The 20,156-nt window shown below is 37.0% G+C and overlaps 4 protein-coding genes across 4 annotated transcripts; all 4 read right to left on the bottom strand.

Moving 5' to 3' along the window:
• Positions 1-93: 93 nt before the first annotated feature.
• LOC140780211 (photosynthetic NDH subunit of lumenal location 5, chloroplastic-like) lies at positions 94-4,728 on the bottom strand. The gene is made up of 7 exons (XM_073125625.1): positions 4,571-4,728; positions 4,284-4,487; positions 3,712-3,862; positions 3,539-3,627; positions 2,142-2,196; positions 1,972-2,057; positions 94-511 (listed from the first exon to the last, which is right to left on the bottom strand). Exons 1-7 carry the CDS (start codon positions 4,592-4,594, stop codon positions 359-361), a joined length of 762 nt encoding a protein of 253 aa, XP_072981726.1. The 5' UTR covers positions 4,595-4,728; the 3' UTR covers positions 94-358.
• A 1,117-nt stretch (positions 4,729-5,845) lies between these two features.
• LOC140780176 (violaxanthin de-epoxidase, chloroplastic) lies at positions 5,846-9,717 on the bottom strand. Its single transcript, XM_073125579.1, has 8 exons — positions 9,403-9,717; positions 9,090-9,290; positions 8,753-8,885; positions 8,542-8,663; positions 8,275-8,447; positions 7,346-7,442; positions 6,848-7,239; positions 5,846-6,571 (listed from the first exon to the last, which is right to left on the bottom strand). Exons 1-8 carry the CDS (start codon positions 9,424-9,426, stop codon positions 6,070-6,072), a joined length of 1,644 nt encoding a protein of 547 aa, XP_072981680.1. The 5' UTR covers positions 9,427-9,717; the 3' UTR covers positions 5,846-6,069.
• Positions 9,718-10,743: 1,026 nt separating this feature from the next.
• On the bottom strand, positions 10,744-12,711 carry LOC140780194 (uncharacterized). The gene has a single exon (XM_073125603.1). It carries the CDS (start codon positions 12,586-12,588, stop codon positions 11,557-11,559), a length of 1,032 nt encoding a protein of 343 aa, XP_072981704.1. The 5' UTR covers positions 12,589-12,711; the 3' UTR covers positions 10,744-11,556.
• A 627-nt stretch (positions 12,712-13,338) lies between these two features.
• On the bottom strand, positions 13,339-17,289 carry LOC140780186 (pentatricopeptide repeat-containing protein At2g13420, mitochondrial-like). The gene is made up of 2 exons (XM_073125591.1): positions 16,635-17,289; positions 13,339-15,765 (listed from the first exon to the last, which is right to left on the bottom strand). The coding sequence occupies exons 1-2, from the start codon at positions 17,256-17,258 to the stop codon at positions 14,800-14,802; spliced, it is 1,590 nt and encodes a 529-aa protein (XP_072981692.1). The 5' UTR covers positions 17,259-17,289; the 3' UTR covers positions 13,339-14,799.
• Between the last annotated feature and the right edge of the window lie 2,867 nt (positions 17,290-20,156).

Below are 20,156 nucleotides of genomic sequence, written 5' to 3'. Positions count from 1 at the left end.
ATATAACAATGAAATAAAGTTTGGGCAACAAAAACAGCACAGGAAGCTTAGACATAGCAAAGTAAACTATTTGTTTTGGCACACAGCAAGAAAGAAGAGAGAAGAACTACTAGTAGTAGCGCAATTTCATATATTTGCTCATCTTGCATACTCTCCCACACCAAGGGGAGGAAAATCACTACTCCACCCCTTGCATGTCCCTGAAATGCTGATAAGATTATTTCCTACTCTTATAATGTCTTGTTACCAACTCACGATCCGCCCAAGTGTAAAGCCGATGATTCATTCTAAGAAATAGGGGAAAAAGAGGGGGAAAGATATCATGATCATCTCAAAAGGAGAAAAGGTTATCTCTCGATCAGACTATTGGAAGCTCTCCGCAGTCACTGATGACGACTTTCTTCTTGGGCCGGTCACCCCTGTCGGTCTCCTGCGACTCAATTAGCTTCACCACATCCATACCTTCAAGGACCTGGCCGAATACAACATGTCTTTGGTCTAACCAAGGGGTCTGCATCCAAAAAGAGTTCATGCATCAGCTTCTAAGGTAGCCAAACAATAGCTCACTCACTATTCTAACAAAATAAATGAACAACTTCGGTACAGATATGGAAAACATATATTAAGGTATTAGTAGCTATTCTAATAGTCAGATCCAAGGGCTCCCGTGATAACTTTTGCATGTCGAAGGTGCATTCCAGCAAGTTGGAGCCATTATGTGTTATGGGGCCAACCAAATGCACATAGATCTTCTCATCTATCCCAGATTTTTTTTAGAAAAAAATTCTAGAGTTAAGCTTAAAAAATGTATTTTTCATGTTTGCAGCAACTAAACTTTGGATTTGATAGGTGAACATCCAAAACACTAAACCAATACAGATAAATCCAACTTAAAGACGAAAAGAAAAAGATGACAATATATATCTCAATCAATTAAAAAAAATAACAATATACGACAAAAGTAGTCATTTTCTCATCAAGTTACTAAAAGTCATAAACTTAAGAATCTCATAAACCAATGAGTTTTTTTATTGATGCATATATTAACCAACACTTCATCCAACATTATTACCTTTCATTATCAAATGAATTTACGTGGTTCATTAACAAAAAATATTTGATGTAGCATGTACTCTAGTTATTCACACTTGAATCCTTGTTTAGGAAGCAAATATCATCCTGGGAGACTAATCAGCTTATGATAGAGGTCATGGGTTCAATTTCCCCTTGCCTTTGTTGGGATTGATGTTTAATAGATTTTTTGCTAGAGCATTATGTGTCTCAGCCTGTCTCTTGAAAAGGTTGGACCAATTATCTAACTTAATATATCAGAGAAGATTAGCCCCCCCTTTGTGTAGCCTACGGAATGATCTATCAGAAAAAAATTGACCTGAGGCTAAGGCCCAACACATGTAAATGTTTTCACAATTTCATCACCTAGCTCCTGCTCTAATTAATCCCTTTACATTTTCATAGCCTCGTATCTCTACAGATATAAGGAAAACAAAATCTTTCCTCTTCCATAGGAATCAATCTTTCATTTGATCAGGTAACAGGCATTTTAGTAGGCTACCATTCTTTCCTGCTCCACTTGTCAATTTTTCTTGGTCTTGAGACTCGTGAACTTTACAATTGCATTAAAAGGTTTATTAAATCAAAAACATGAAAAAGTACAAAAAGAATAGACAGGGCCTACCGAGCACGTGATAAATAGGGTCAGCAAGAGAGCTACTTATAGAAGAGAAGGCATTGAAGGAATTGACAGATTCATATAAACAGTTGCCAGACCTAGCATCAACCCTTTAGATACTGGTATCAATTTCCCGATAAAGCAAAATAAGATAATAGAAAGACTTGCTAAGAGTTGAAACACCAAGAAGAGGGTATAATACTATAATACTTATCATCAAGCCAAAACAATATACAAGATATAAAATTCAAAGATTACTTATAAAGTGACCCAAAAATTACCTTTACAGTGCAAATGAAGAATTGACTACCATTGGTGTTTGGTCCAGCATTTGCCATGCTAACAATTCCTGGTCCTGAGTGAACCACTGCAAAAAATATTTAAGCTAATATCATTACCAACTTGGCATGGATATTGTGTGAGAACAAAGAGTTGTCTGAGTTGAACATACACTTGAAGTTCTCGTCTTTAAAAGTACGACCATATATGCTTTTACCTCCAGTCCCCTGCAAAAAAAGAAAGAAAGATAGTATACAGTCTAGAGCTATTCAGAACCATAAACATACTGAATTTTAAAACTAGATTGAACCAGTAGCAGTTATTCCATTTAGCAGTAGACTGAGTAACCAATAAGACTTGGGAGTGTGCAAGTCTTTACACAATACAATGAGGTTCGTTAATTAACCTCATAAAATTAAGACAATGTGAAGGAATAATTATCCTACTTTCTAATGGACAATCAATCAGAAACTTCTTCTAGAAATTGATGGTAAGATCATACCATTAGCTCCCTGTCAAAATAAGTAACAATGGCATATATGTTTGAAAAAAGAAAAATCAGGCAAGAATGCAGCTTGTGAAGTAGCCTCGAGCCAGTTTCTGTGTGCTTCTCTAGCATTCCAATATGTCAACTTACAGTGAACCATAAGAAAATATTTTTCAAGCATGTTTTAGAATTCCTTTGTGTACCTGTAGTACTAATGGAGGCTCTAGTTATGGCGTAAAATGTATTATACATATCTAATTATATCCGCACATTGTGGCCTTAGTGTGCCACTTCAATCCATGAAAGAGTCAAGGGCTGATGGAGAAGTATTAAATATACTAATTCAAGTGAGAACATATATAAAGGTTAAAAAAAGAGATGCAAACAAAGAGAATGCAGTTACTACGTACAAATAGAAATTTAATATAAAATCATGTGCATGTGATGGCAACCATATAAGATGCAAACACTCCATTTCTGAGAAGGCCTTGTGTCAAATATATGAGGAACACATAAATCAAGGGACTTAGTAAGGTTCATCTGCATGCACATAGTTTAGGCCTGCAAAACTTTAGGCCTTGCAAACCGTTTCAAACAGAAATTTCTTGAATAACAAGGATGGGGTAGGTCAACATTATGTATTTAGCTAGAAGATACATCTGAGCTCAGAACTTTCTATTATCATGTTACATACTTTTTCTGATAATTGATCAGCAGAACCATATATTTTATTCTTAGAAAAACAAGATAACTATTATCAAAGTTACAGTGCTCTAACATGCACCTTTGTAACCAATGAGAAGTTTTCTTTCGGCAGTCTTCCTAAACATATGATGAACTTCTAGGTTCTTTTTAATATGAGCTAATCAAGTTATTGAAATGTTAATCTCTGAAGCTGATCAAGAGGACAAGAAACATATATACATGATGACAAAGAAAGATAAAATAACTAAACCAAAGCAATAAAATAAAATGAAGGCAATAGAGATCACAATTCAGCACAAAAACAAGAGTTTTTAAAACTTATTGCAACAGATAACCTAATAATGACAACTCTGAGTATAGGATTTGGAGGCACATACATTTCCCTTATCAAAGTCTCCTCCTTGAATCATGAAGTCCTTAATGACACGATGAAACGTGGATCCCTTGTACCCAAAACCCTTCTCCCCTGATAGAAAGACAATAAAATGCTCAACAAATTCCATATTCACCTCAAAATCAACCAAGAGACAAGAAGATTAGCAACTGATACCTGTACAAAGAGCACGAAAATTCTCAGCAGTCTGGGGCACATCATCTCCAAACAACCCTATCACAACCCTGCCCACAAGCTTCCCCACTGGGTTCCCGATGCTTATGTCGAAGTACACCTTGTTAGTGACCTTCGATTGCAGGTCAGCTTCCTGGTTTCCATTGGGGAAAACAATTGCCAAGAATCAACAAACTATATTCAAAGAACTTATGTCTTGTTAGATCTTGAGCATTAAAAAACCAGATAATGATGTTTACCGACAAAAATACTATCTGAAAGGTACTGTGGATATTCTTTTTATTTTTTACTTTTCCTTTTCTTTGCTCTGCGATATCAGATTCCTAAAAAGCTGTCCAAAATTTTGACTTTCCAGAAAATTGCAACGAAAAAAAGATTTACTACCCAAGCTGTAACTTTAATCCCAAATTTAGAAGGAACCAAGCAGGGGAAACCAGAAACTGCGACCAGAAAAACAAATGCTACCGAGATTCCTTTTTGAACCCTAATCCCCGAATGTTGAGAGAACCGAGAAGGCAAGAAGCGGATATGAAGCCCTAGACCAAGTCTCTCACCTTGAGCTCGGCCCGAGCCGAGGTAGTGAAGCGGGAGCTGCTCCGAGACGAGGGGGAAGACGGCGAGATGACGCCATGGACGCTGGAGAGGACGGAAGCGGAGGAGAGAGGACTCCTACGAAGACCCAACAAAGCCTGCGAAGGGTTCGCGACGCGGGACACGGCGAAGCTTCTCGGGCCCGAGATTGCAGGACGAACGCTCGCCTGCGAGAGAGAGAGAGAGAGATTCTTGTTAGGGTTTAGGAAAGAGAAGAAGAGAGGAGGAGGAGGAGGAGGAGAGGTATTACGAGAGTGGTGAAGGAAGCCGCCATTAATGGTGCAGGAGAGTGGAGAGGTGCGTTATGTCCAAGGGTTCGTTTCCATTTGATGATAAGAGAGTATCTATGAGTGGGGGAGTATCCGGGAGAGGGAGGAGGGTAGTCTTGGAATTTGGAAACTTGCAAATTCCCACTTTATTTACTATTTAGATTTTAGAAGAAGAGAAATGCTGTGAGATGTAGATGTTGCAAATCTGGGAGTTGCTGTTTTACTCTTTTAAGACAAAATTGCAAGAATTTGATAAATAGTAATTCCATTGCAATCTTCCAAATTAGCCTTTACAATTAGGATTAGGATAATTTATGTGATATAAATCTATTATCAATCACACGTAATATATATATATATATATATACATCTAATGCATAAAATAGACAAAGTAAGTTTTTAGGATAATTTTACTTACTATTACTAAAAGAGATTATTTTACTTAGATTATCAAAATTATCACAATTTTACGAATACACTTTCTGAACTTTTTTTTACTACACACGTACACCCTTAAAATTAAGACCCTCTTTAAACTAAGAAAAAAGAAGTAATTATACAGATCTCTAAACTAAAAAAAATTGAATCAAAATATATGTGATAAAAAAAATTTAGAGATTGTATATTTAAAATTATAATAGTTCGGTAAGTAGAATTACCCCTTGCGAAAAGTTTTAAGAGTTTTTTGATACAGATATCACAGTTTTAAGAGTTTTTTGATACAAATATCACAGTTTTAAGAGTTTTTTGATACAGATATCACAGTTTTAATAGTTTTTTTGATACAGATATCACAGTTTTAAGAGTTTTTTTGATATAGATATCACAGTTTTAAGAGTTTTTTGATACATATATCACGATGGAAGTCTACCACTGTGGAAATCCCATAAAGCCTGAGCATTGGGCTGAATAACTCTTGACCAAGACCGACTGTGTATCAGGTTTACTAAATCGGTCTACTTGTGCTCTGGTCTAGATACAAACTGCAATTAAATCATGGGGATCCATAGTTACAAACAATTATAACTTTACCAGCAACTTGTTATTTTGCATAACTAAGATGAAGGTAACCCTTGTAAATATAGTATGTTCATATAATCTGGCTGTATGATCTAACAACTGCAGATCTATAGTCAGTGGACAGCTTTTTAAATGAACCTTTACATTTTGTTATGGTAGCCTTTGCTATAAACAAATTGGGTCTTTTGTTCAAGCAATTTGACAATTACATACCATACTCAAAGTAAAGAAGTAGAGACAGTTTAGATTCTTCTTCTTTTTCCTTCCGTTTCTATAGTTCAAGAAAAATGAGACAATAGAGTGCAATGAGCACAAATTGAAAAATGTGAAAGAGAAAACTTGAAGATTCTCTATTGTTGTGCATTCTGTACACCTATATTTATATGTATGGCATAGTCATCTGATGAACTCAGGTAAAACAATCTTAATCTTTAAGTTGGTCCGGTAGTGTAACGCAAACTCATCTTAGCTTCCTTAGTGGCAGCGCACGACCAAAAACTTTCTCGACCTCGGTTGCTTCCATCTTCAGCTCATCCAAAATTTCCATCTCTTCTTTACTCAGCCCTCTGAAGAAGTTCTGTATGTCCCCCTTGAGTTCCGTGATCCCCTCCTCAAGCCTCTGAAACAAGGTGGCCTCAGTCTTGCCTAGCTCCTCGACCTCCCCTTCTATCTCTTCTACTTCTCTAATTATAGTCTTCTCGCCTACCTCCACGGTCTTCTCCAGTCTTTCTACAAGTGGAGGTTCAGGCCCACATGTATTGTCTGTCCTGATGAACCTACTGAAGTCTCGACCGACATTCCTTGCTGCTTTCTCTAGTTCAGGTCTTATGGTCTCAGGTAAGACAGCACTTCTTGTGTATACAACAGCACCTCCATATCCATCCCAAGCATCATTTTTACCACGATAATATACAAATATGTAATCATCTGGTTTGTTCTCTATCTTAGATGATATAATGTACCTGCAGAGGCCATAAATAAAATAATCAGTATTTTTTACCATGATAACTATAAAATAGTTATTTTGTACACTCTAGTGCATCAATAATAACCCTCAAGAAAGGTTAAATAGTTTTAGATGACAAGGCAAACCCAATTAACTAATGAGTAAGGATCCAAAATGAAAAAATTCACATAAATTTAATTTTAACATTTTTACAACAATGTTAGAATGTGTCTCCACTTGCTTTCTATAGACAGGGAAGGAATATATCTTAGAGAGAGAGAGAGACACGGACCAGTCATCTTGATAATGGAGGTACTCATTATCATGATTGTATAGTATCCCAGGCTGCATGGGATCTTGGACAAATCTCTGTACGGTGGACCTAGTGAAAAAACCACTATCTGGAGTCCTTATCCGCCATGATATATTTCCCACAAGTTTGTCTGACTCCACATGAAACTCATGTAATTGACAATCAAATGCATCAAAGGTAGGATTTAAGCCACTTGTTATGTACCACTTCCCATTAAAGTCTGACATATTAAAGCTTTTAACAAGAACAGATGGATCAGGAACAGGAAATTCGCCAAGATCAGACTTCATTGGAACACATTTCTTGCGTGCAACTGCACACTCGTTGAATTCATCTACGACATTGTTTTCAAATAGGTCTCCACATTTAATCTGTATGATAAAGGGAATAAAAGAAAGTAAATACTACCGTCAATTTCTAGCTATCAATATTCTTAGTCTGGCAGGGATCATTAAATACTAAAACTCTAAAAGCAACCTGACATTCAGTCTCATCAGGTCGATCATTACATGTCTGCAAACATGCAATATTTGCTGCACAAGATGGATTAGCAATGCACTTCACCAGCTCCACCCTGAAACAAAAAGAAAAAAGATTATACTTTTTCCAACTAGAAAATGCAGACCAGCATGTTTCATAAGAAAGTAGGAAGAGTGAGATGAATCACACTAATCTCCTTAAAAGTAGATGACAGACATTTCTCATATATATAACCCTCATCATTCTTAAATATAATGGTCAAGTTATGCATCAGTTATTCACTTTACCATCTGTGAAAAGTTATCCTGTTTTCTAGATCTTGCATACATTATGTGACTCCCTTTGTTGGGATTTCCTCTCTTATTGCGCACAGAATACCTTCTCAAATGTGAAGATGGGTTGAGTATCACTAATATTTTTCTGCATGATGGCATATAGAGATTGGTTCCTAATTCCTGGATTGGCATACTAATGTAAGAGAAGTGACTTGCCACAGAAACTATAAGGCCAATAGGTTAAGAATAATCAATTTTGTTGTAATTAAAGCTTGTGGCAACTTGAAAGCATGAGGATTCAATTTGCTGTTCCAGTTTATCTAACCAAAGGAGAAGATTTCCAAACTTTCCAGTTAATCTCCAAGATGATCCAAAAAGAACAAGATCAACCCCGTGCAGAAACACAGCATTGATGTTCTACAGTTCTAGCATCTGTCTCGTAACTATATTGTCTAGCAGAACCACGAATTGATGTACAGAAGTACAGAACAGAAGGAAATTAATACCCTTAAGAGAATGTGCTACCTTTGTACTGCATCTGCAAGTATTGAACATTGGAGAATCATGCAATTCTAGTTTGAGTATTGATAGTAAAAAAAAATCTCAGAATTATGGCATGATTAAGAACAGAGAAAAGTTTCTGTCAGTCACCTGCATTCCTTCAATAGGCAGGTGCATGTCTTAAGCGCATCAACAGCATGAGCTGGAGCAACAGCTAAAATGATGCAAGACAGTAGTCCAGTTAAGCTTATTAAGTGTAACTGGCTCGAAATCTGGAGAGTATTCAAAAAAACAGATGTCGACAATGATCCCTCCACCTTTACCTATAAGCATCACACTTTAACATGTGACTATATAAACATTAATAACGGAAATTAACGATGGCTACAAATTTATAAATGGCGTCGCATCAACTACCTTAGAATTATGAATACCCAGATCAGCACATTCGTTTTCCTGATCAAAGTTTCCTCCTTGAATCATGAAGTTCTTAATGACACGTTGAATCATCGATCCCTTATACCTAAACACCTTCTCCCCTGATAGAAAAATGATAATAAGCTCAACAAAATTTTATCACCTCTAAACCAACCAAGAAACAGAAAAACTTAGCAGCCAAGACATGTACAAAGAGCACGAAAATTCTCAGCTTTCTGGGGCACATCATCCCCGAACAACCCTATCACAATCCTCCCCACCGGGTTCCCGATGCCTATGTCGAAGTGCACCTTATTAGTGACCTTCGATTGCAGCTCAGCTTCCTGGGTTCCCATTGGGAAAAACCATTGTCAAGAATTAACAAATTCCTACTAGAAAAACCTACATCCTGAGCTAAAAAAGGAATAAAGGGTACGATTTCGAGCAGAGGTGAAGCTCTAATCCTAAATGTAGAAGGAAAACAACGAAGGGAGCTTTGCTGAAAAAAAGCAAGAAGGAAAGATGAAACCATAGGCCAAGTATCTCACCTTGAGCTCGGCCCTAGCCGAGGTGGAGCTGCTCCGAAACGAGGGCGAAGACGGCGAGATGGCGCCATGGGCCCGGGCGCCGGAGAGGACGGAAGCGGAGCAGAGAGGACTCCTGCGATGACCCAACAAAACCGACGAAGGGCACAGTACTCGGGAGACGGTGAAGCTTCTCGGGCCAGACATTGCAGGACGAACGCTCGCCTGAGAGAGAGAGAGAGAGAGAGAGAGAGAGAGAGAGAGAGAGAGAGAGAGTAATTTGTTAGGGTTGGAGAAGAGAAGAAGAGAGAAGGAGATGGAGGAGAAGAGGGCATACGAGAGCGGTGAAGGACGCCTCCATTAATGGTGGAGGAGAATGGAGGAGCGGAAAGCTGCGTTATGTCCAAGTGTTCATGATGTTGCTGATAAGAGTAGATATACAAGTGAGGAAGGTCCACGTCTCCACGAGAGAGATGAGGGTAGTTCTGGAATTCGGATTTCGGAATTATTTACGCATTTAGGTGTTATTATTCTTAACTCCTTTTCTTCTGTAGGTTTACCAATTCTTATTATAACTTAAGACCAACTCAATTATCACTAAATTATTTTAAATGCATTTAACCTTATTATATTTATCCATAAAATCACTTTATTCTTCTATGTATAATTATTTTTAAAGATATCAGTTTAAATGACTAAAGTAAAACTATTAAAATTCATGTCTCACTTAACTAAATCTTATTTAAAAATACCAAAATGCCCATGTTATATTTGATAGAAAAATTAATTTAAGAAGAAGTGCAATTCATAAATTGCAATTTTGGACCGAAACTCTAAAACAATTTTGTAATAATTAGTTAAAAAGATTATACAATAGATAAAATAATTTAATGCTATGAGCCCAGTAAAATGTATTTAACCCTTTCTTATCTTACTTTGCTATCATCATTTAGCTGAAAAATACCCGGATTACTGCTAAATTGTACGTCCGGATCTCATTTATTATTTATCATCTGTGGATTGATTTCGCATTATCTCTGGATTTGGTATAGACATAGTTTTGCAAAGTGGAACAAAATGGGCGATCTGCAAAATTGAAAATTAATTTGATATTTCGTAAAATTAAGCTTAAATTTTGTGATTAATTTGTTTGTAAGAGTGGTTAAGGGAGATGTGAAATATTTTATAATTAGAGGAGTTCCTAACAAAACTCTCTTAGAAATATTGTGGATGATATCGGTTGAGTTGAATTCCTTATTTGCAGATGCTTCGTGATCTGTTAATTTCCTTAACTTATAGGTAATGCAAATTAGAAACTATCCCACATAATTTTAATAATTGATTCACCTGGATCAGATTTAGGTAATGCATTTTTTTGAATATATAAAACCTTGCAATATAATTACAGAGATTTATAGAGAACAAGTAAATATATGTGAAAGCTAGATTAGAGATTCACATATAAAAATATATTTTATATCAGTATTTTTACAATATAAATTAAATTATATGTAGATATTATTTTTCAACTTGTATTTATATCTCATAGACTATATCCGGATAGAAATATCTCAACCATATCTAACAAAACTTGGATATGGAACCGTATTAGGTCTGATAAATTGAGATAGCATTACAGAGCTCAAAGTATTCACAACTTAGCTAAGTTACAGGGAGATAGCATGAAGTCATAGTTTTCCAAGAAATAAAAGCTATAGTAAATATGTTACTACCAACAAAAAGGAGTGCAGAACATTTAACATTGCACTCTGGGGAGGGATTTGATGAATGATACCTCTCTGATCTGAGAGAAAGTAACCCAACCCTAATTTTTTCCATGAATAAAAGAGACAACTGAAACAGCTATAATAGCCTATGTATCCTTCCAATGCCCAAGTGAAATGAATTCAAGCAGAGTATAATGAAAGAATGCAAAGAGAACAGAGCCCAATTCTTGCACTTGCTCAGGATACACCCATTTTTTTAGTTTCTGGTCTACTTCTTAGTTCAAGATCCCTCTTACTAACTGAAATAAAAGAATTTGTGGATCTGTTTGCCCAAAATGGGAGTCAGTTGGGCTCTTATGAACTTACAATTATGAAATTGACTCGATCATCAGATTACAATTAAATCCATACCGAGCGAATGTAAACAGATACTATGTTTACATACAGATCCCTACATCCTTACATTCTAACTTAGGATTAGGAATAGCCATAATCATATAACTTTCTTCGGGATTTTCTTGCATCGAAAAAAAAAAGGTTTGATTGCACATCATTTTGATATGTATTAGGTATCCTCCAGATAAATCAAACCCAACACTAGATGATATAGATCTCGCAAAGTGCACTATTAAAATGTAAAGAAAGATGTATATATATAGCCTACAAAATGGGATAATGTGAGAAAGAGAATAAATATAAATAAGCTTGAGATCAGCTATGAAGAAAAGGAAGAGCTACTTTACATCCATTGATCTTGGAGAAATTCAACCCTGTCGCCATGCCTCCTCAGTCTTCTTCTCCAACCGTTGCACGGCCTGCTCCAATTGCTCCACTCTCTCGACCAATCTCTCCATCAGACTGCTCTGCTGTGCGCTACTCATACACAACTCCGCAACCCAGCCTTCTAACCTCGCATTCTCTACGATCATCTTGTCTAATAGATCCCTCAGTATTGGGGCTTCTTGGGTTTTGCCGATCTTCTCAGGAACTTCTTTGGAAAAATCTTCGGCAAGCTCCAATTTTTCGACTGTTTCTTCTGTCTCCATCGTTTCCATCTCCACCTCGATCTCAGTCGATGCATTGTGGCGGCCTTCTACTACCGAATCCACCATGACCCAATCTTTGAAATTTGTCGTCCAATTTTGGATTTCTGGCAGGTTCTCGTTCTCAATTTGTGGAGTATTGGTTGTTTCTTCGACATTACCTATCTCCAATCCTTCTTCCCCTACCTTTCCTCTATTCCCATAATCAGGGTCCCCATCTCTTGCGATGTCTTCTCGTGGTCCCTCTTCTACCTCCGAGATAGAATCGATGGTTTCTTTGACGTCCTCAACCTCAATTTGAGCGGAATCGATCCTTTCTTCGACGTGCTCGACACCAATTCGCGCAGAATCAATGGATTCTTCGACACAATCCATCTTAAATCCTTCTCCCCGTACCATCGCATCAAAGCCTCCATCCATGCCGGTGTCTCCTCGAAACCTCTCCACCTCCGCCGCCGCCGAGATCGAATCTACGATCTCCTGCAGCGCGATCACCTTCCGGATCACCTTCTTCCTGAGTTCTCTCACACCGCGCGCCGAATCGAGGAGGAGGAGCAGCCCCATTAGCATCTCGCCCACACAAACTCGTTCCTTAGCGTCATACCAGATCGTGGCTGCCGACGCCGCAATAACGCTCTCGATGTTGTCCGCCTCCGCCGCCAATTTCCTCACAAACTCCACGTTCTTCCGGACCAAGAAACCTCGGAAGACCTTCTGCACCATAACAGCCGCCGCCACCGGAGACGGCTTCATCTCTCTCTCCCACTCTAAAACTCTTCTCTAGAGTAGATTGGAAATAGCCGAACGTCCACAGTAAATTCTTTATCTAGGGTTTGGTGTGGATATGGAATTGGGATCGTTTTGGGAATTTTCTGGGAGCAGCTCAGATTACGAATTTAACTAGGATATGATTGACTTCGAGATCATCTACAAACCAGGATGAGTGAAAATGTTGCAACCGGGCTACGCGGCAGATATCTTTTTAGAGAGAATATAGGGAGAAAAAGTAGGAAGTTAACGTCGAACTTGGCATTATCCCATTAGCTTACGTGTACAGATAATGATTGACTAGTAAAATCTTATGTTAACCTAAAAAACGTGATAAACTTGGATTATTTTCTAGCATAGGAGTGTAATATGCAAAGTGTTGTCAATTAATTAATTAATTAATTGTGGTCATACTTACGGTTGCAAATCACAGAAGATATGTAGGTGCAACAATCCTAGATTTTTATTTAAAAATAAATAAAGAGAAATTATATTTTATATTCCGGTAGTTAAGCATTTGATGTGAAAAGAGTAAAATATTATTTTAAATATTTATAACAATTAGAAAAAGTAGTCTTTTTTCTAAGAAAAAAAATCCGAAGTGTTAAACTTCTTTCACTCAAATTCTTCAGTTTTGCATTTTTAAACATTGAAAATCTTCAGCAACAAAAAAAGAGCAAATATTACATGTTGAATATAGAGAGGAACTGCAAGAAGATTAAGCGAGACAAAGAATTCAAGAAGACAATCTAAATTGTAGCCTTATCACAGGTATAAATTGTATTCCTCTTAAAAAACAGAAATAAATTTACTATCCCTTCCCACAATATGTCAAACAGACTACCAATGACCTCCTTTCATCCCCAGGAAGTTGTGATCACAGAGGTGGGATAATGATGTACTAGGAGAAGAACTAATACAACAGGACTTCCAAGTTCCAAAATTATTTCCATTTGAACACACAATAGCTTAACAAACTAAGATAGGACTGCATCAGAATAGCAGCAGCATGTAATGGGTGCACCGAAAATGCTGTCTTGGCCAGACTCAACTTCCTCCAGGAAGGATAACTCAATTCCATATTGTGATGTTCCTTTGACACCTTGATAAAGCTGCGCAAAATAAATTCCCCTTCAGTTTATCTCCGTGACTGACTAATCATGCCTTCTCCCCTCAAACAGAATCCAAAAGTATGATCTGCCTGAGTTCTTCATTGAACAGTTCCCTCTTCCATTTATCGAAATTGATGCTGCTTCATACTTTTTGCAAACCAAGTATAGATTAGCTTGGGCATTGCCTCCAAAACAGAGTATATAGAAGAAAATCAAAGCCACAAGTCTCCAACAACTGTGTTGTCAATGAAAGTCTGGCGCATCAGTTGAGATCTTTCCACGTATAATATGCATCACTCATATGAAAGTGGCAGAATACAATTATCACAATCAGGGATTGGCTCTGACTTGAACAAAGCAACCATGCCAATAAGAGCTATTTTAAATTAAAAAGAATGCCAACAATATTTATATCAAGTTTTCAGCTGCATCAAACCTGTGATTCCAGTACGCATGTTCTTCTAGTTGCAATTCTTGTTACAATTGCCTTATCTCTGCCTTCTAGTTCCTGGCAAACTATCTTGAACGACATGCCTAAAACACTAATGATCATTACCACTCATTCTTGCAATATAACCTCATCTTTTGCAGTCCTCTAGGCAAAACCTGCACTAGATTACAGCTCTTTCTGTTGTATCAGGTATTCCAAATCTGAATTCATAATTTCAGGTTCCGGGAAAGGAAGCCAAAAGGCCCAAAACATCATATTTGGGTTCACTTAAAAAGTTCACAGACCATTATTTTTCACGTAGTGAATCCACATAGCTTTCATAATTATCCTTAAATATAGGTCCTTGACTCCTTGTTCTTTCGGAGACAACGCCCTCATGTTGATTCCATTTAATTGAACAAGAATACCAAAACCTATATAAAACCAAACTCTATTCTTTTTCATTCCCATTCAACTCTCACATGCCTGATCATATCAATCTGCGATAGTCACAACATAATGTTCTGAAAGAAGTCCTTTAGCTTTGGTGTTCAAGAAGAACTGATGTGCCCAGGATCCATCTACCTCTGCTTTTCAAAAAGTAGTGGATCATAAAAAATACTCAAGATCACTCCATGTAATTCAACATGAAAATCACCTCTTATATGGTTTGAGATGATAATGCTGGAACTCAGCACCAAATTTTAACGATTCTTGGTCAACCCTGTTTTTCAGTCTCCTCCAGGTCCTTAGCATATCTGCTTGTATCAATCCACGGTAGAGAGTTTCAAATGTGACTTTCTGTGGAAGAAACCCTTTCTCAATCATCTCCATGAAGAACTGGCATGCCTCCCTCCACTTCTGCTTCTGACAAAATCCATGGATCAGCAAGGTATAGGAATCCATATCTGGTCCGACGCCACTCTCACCCATGTCATTCCATAATTCTCTGATGGTATCTAACTTGTTCAACCTTGACAACATTCCGAACAATATGTTATATGTGTGAATATCTGGCGTGCACGGTGAACCCATCTCCTTCATCTTCTTGTACAATTTTATTGCACTGTCTGCATCATTCCTCCCACGATACTCTTTAAAGAAGCAATTATATGTAGCTGGGGATGGGCATACTTCACTTCTAATCATCTCATTAAGCAAGTCCTCAGCATCATCTAATCTCCCACACGAAGCAAGACACTTGATCACTGAAGTATATGTTGCCACCGTTGGAGAAATGCCTTTCTCTCTCATCGACTGCAACATACACAGTGTTAGCTCAGGTTTGTGGGCTCGACTGTAAACATGAAGAATGATAGAATAGCTTGTGACATCAGGTTCAATCCCTCTGTTGCGCATTTCCTTTAGAAGATCTTCAGCTGCAACAATTGTTCTATCAAAGCGGTTTTCAGGGTGCAAGCTTGCATGCCTGCAGATCCCATTCAATAGAATGTTATATGTGACTATATTTGGTTCTATTCCATGATCAACCATCTCTTTTAGGAACCGTTGGCCCATTTCATTTTTATTTACCTTGCACCATCCATAAATCAAAATTGTGTATGTCTTCTCGTGAGGTTCATACTTGAATTTCCTTTTGTTGAATATCTCTGTAGCAACCTGTGTCATCAAACCATCATTACGCTTAAAATAAAGCATTAAAAAGCATAATATCTTACAGGAAATAGAGCACAGAAGCCAAGTATTCCCAACGTAAATCAGGTTACACCACTCAATCTTAAAATTGGTGAATACTCTTAAGGTGTTCTAGGACACAGTTTCACAAGCTAAACTTCATCGTTTTTGGCATCTTATTGTATGTATGGAAAGAATAGTGATATACTGATATAAGTAGTAAAAGAATCCAGAAAATTTGAGGTGCCATTTTGTCAACTTAAAAATCATTGGATAATGGACTAGAAGGAAAAAGTTGGTAAAAATAAAATATGTGCAATACTCTATGTATATGTACATATGAAAGAGCATACATATATAAAAACTATGTGCCAGTCAGCACATGCATAAAATTAGCACTTGACACACAAGATTACCCAAGAAGCACTTGACCCAATTACCATGCAATGCAACAAAAGAGCATGCTTACTGTGCCCACCCAGTTTCAGTACCTCAGTCAACTTGATCATATAGAGAACTCTAGCATAATTGTGTGAATAACTCCATAAACAGTAAAGATATTGTATAACGTTTGTAAAATTAATGGTTTTGCTCAAAGCATCTTAATGAGAACCACCATAAACTTCTCTAGAATCCTTGTGAAGTGTGACAATCGAGAACAATATGCAAAGATCGAAATTTCACATCATTTCTGATCAAGAGAAAGCGAAACTTTGCACTCTTCAAAAATCCCAACTAATATCCCAACTATTATCACCACAAGTATTCTAAGGAAGATAACTCAACACCAACACCAGCTCGAACTATTGGCAGATTGAATAGAAAATGGAGAAGCGGAGTAGTAAAGGTGAGACCTTTGGATAGCCATACTTGCAGAGGGTATCAAGCAGTATCTGGAACTCCGCCACACTCGGTTCCCTCCCAACAAACGCCTCCATATCATCGAACGACCTCACCGCCTGCCGCGTCATCCCGGCCGCCACGTACCTCCTCACCAACACAGCGAATATCCTCGCCGTCGTCGCCCCCGCCCCACCCCCATCCCCATCCCCACCACCGATCTGTCCCATCTCGATGACGAGCCGCCACGCCGCGTCGAACTGGCGGACGCGGCCAAGGGCGTCGACCATGATCTCGTACGCGGCGGCGTCGTGGGCGTGGCCAGCGTGGTCGCGCGCCCAGACGAAGAAAGCGAGGGCGACCTTGGACGCGTGGCGGAGGCGGAGCAGAATTTGGAGGACGAGGTGGTGGGAGAGTGCGATGCCGGAAAGCTGGAGGGAGGACTCGAGCGGGTGGAAGGGGTTGTGGTGGTGGAGGAGGAGGCGGGCGAGGGTGTCGGCGGTGTCGGAGGGATCGATCGGGGGAGGGGTAGGCTTAAACCCCAACCCTAGGTCCGGGGAGTGGGAGAGGAAGCGGAGGGTGAGCAAAGTGCGCACCGGCGGCGCAAAGAGCCGGCGCGTAGCTAACGTGCGCCACATTTAGGCCTCAGTTTGTTTGCTCTTCCGGACTAGGGAGGGGGGTAGCAGGCCGGGTGTAGAGGAGGACTTTTATGTATATAACACGTGTGCTGCGCGTGTGATGAGATCCAGAAACGAAGCCCAATACAACATGGGCCAGGCCGAAAGATATTATCTGAACAAGGCCCATTCCGACCCACGACCAATTACTAACTACGATCACTTCTTAGTTCCTGCAACTTACACGTGTCCACAGACAATCTGCAGGGCATGCAAACACGTCGTAGAGATATGAAATGAAATGATATGATATGATATGATATGATATGATATGTAATGTTTTGTTACGTTATGATGCATGCCATGATGGGTGATGGGTGAGTTGGGTGGCATCGTTTTCGTGGAGAGACCAAAAGCCCCACTACTCGTTTGCCTACGGTCCACGTCATGACATGTGGTCTGAGTAAAGCTGGAATACCCCTCCCCCTGTGTCACGTTTAGCACCACTTAAAAGGGACGTTACGAAGTGCTACGTGTCAGTATCTCCCACGACCTCGACGTAGATTTTTTTTTTTAACCCTTTTTTTACGTATTTATTATTGAGGTGATAGGCTGGTCGGCGGAGACGTCCTTTTATATTGAACTCGACTTTTTTTTTAAACAAAAATATTTTACAAATAACACCCTATATTTTAAATATTTTATAATTCATAGTACCAATCTGTTGACAATTCCTTCTTCTTTTTTTCTCTATAATCTACTTAGTCTCTGAAGAAGATATGATTAATTTATATATTATAACGAAATATTTATTTACTCAAAAAAATAATAATAAATATTAAATAAGAATTATAAAAAAAATTAGAGTAAAAATCTGAGTATAAATCACAAAAGATATAAAATATAGAATATAATTTATAAAATTCCTTTTTTTTTTATCTAGGAATTAATAATGAAGACATTACTAAGGTCAATATAAAATATTTTATCTGACTGGCATACGTGGAAAACTATAACCAACACTTTGGCCTTATTATCCCCCATTTCAAATTAAGTTTATTACTTTTCTTAGCCCTAACATTTATTATATTTTACCTTATGTACTTTAGCCTAATCGTACAAAACTCTCTTTGTCTTCCATCTGTATCATATGAAATAAATTACAAATGTTATTTCTTTTAACTAAACCATATTGAAAATTTAAAGATTTTTATCAAATATAAAATTATAAAGAATTAAATAAATTTATAGATGTATCTAAAATAATACCGATCAAATTTTAAATAATAAACATATAGTCTATATGTAGAACATATGTATATGTTAATCATACGACAAACATATAGTTACGGTGACTCTTTCTCCCTTAAAATTTACATATGTTGTAGACTTTGGATAGTACTGGAGCAATAGAAGAATAAATAGGAAGAATGTAGAGATGCATAAAGATGGATATGTAATTATGCATGCATGGTAGAGTTCTTTGTCACCAAGAATGGCATGGATACATCATAGACTTGAGCAAAGTTTACACTTGCTAATGTTGGTTTTAGATGCATGGAGATATCACCATGCATCTTAAAAAGTTAAGTTTATCTGTTCTTCTGGATGTGTTTTAACTCCTGGCTTTTATTATCGATCTTTGTACTGACTGCAACCTGCATAGGAGCATAGGATATGACACCAATTCTAAGCTCAAGTAAATAATACTTAGGGGCATGCGTTTTGTGCACCAAGGATATATTTATATGAGAATAACAACGGTTTATGTCTCTTGAAAATATTATTAGATCGGAAAATAGTATTTGACACTTAACATATTATTATGTTTTAAAGGTAGGGAAGTTTTGCATATAACATAATATTTTTTAACAAATTTGTGGTTTATCCTGAATATGTATACAAAATATTCTGCTGATAAATTTTCTCTCTGGGTTAAGTTAAGTATACTAAAATATTATGAAAATACTTTCAACCAAGTCATATCAAAAATATTTTAATTATTTTAGAAATAAAATAGTGTTAGTTTAAATCTAAATTATAGGAGTTGATTTTAAAATAATAAAAATATAGGGTGTAAATTCAAATTTTACTAAATTAGGGTGTTATATGCAAATTTTCTTATAAAAATAGTGATATGAAAGACTACATTTGATTTATGTGGTAATTAAGTTAAACCTGGGAATTTGGGGAAGACCAAATCTAGTAAATCACATAGACAATTAATAGTTGTATCAAGAAAAGGAGCTCCAAATATAATTTTTTGTGGAAAATAAAAATTAGCATCACTTGTATTAGTCTATAGCAAGCTAAAATGATTATTAATTGGTTTTTTTTTTTAATCTAAATCCTTCTAGAATCTCCTATTTGAGTGCCTACCTTTCAAAGTTGATGTTTGTTTCACATTTGTATCAAAAACTTGATTTTTGTTATTAATACCCTTGAAGCATAATTATTTGTTAGAATATCATTAATTAACTATAGAAGGATAGAAATACTCTTATTCTTTTTTAATTATGTTTCTTATCGACGTTTTTTATCTGTTAAAATGATGGATTTTAAAGGGCATGCACATAAATATGAAATTTGGAAGAATATGCACACAAATTAAAAAGTTTCTTTGCTTTTTAATTTCGCCGAGTGTTTTCTATTTTTCCGCTGCATAACTAATCAAATCCAATTATACGAAGAAATAATTTAATTAGTTTTATAAAATTAAAAATAGGTGATTATGCAAAATAAAATTTAATTTGGGGTTTTTTTATAAATCACACGCTATATTTTACCTATTTTATTATTCACATCCCGTCTTTGAGGATTTTGTAATCCGACTCTTCCTTTTTTCTATAATTTTTTATGATACTAGAAAATAAAAATTTCATTATAATATATAAAGTAATTTATAAATATCTAAATTAT

This window comes from Typha angustifolia, chromosome 1 (assembly GCF_048772165.1).
Source record: "Typha angustifolia cultivar Huaian chromosome 1, ASM4877216v1, whole genome shotgun sequence".
In the NCBI taxonomy this organism is placed as follows: Eukaryota; Viridiplantae; Streptophyta; class Magnoliopsida; order Poales; family Typhaceae; genus Typha; species Typha angustifolia.
This window is presented reverse-complemented; position numbering and strand designations above follow the sequence as displayed.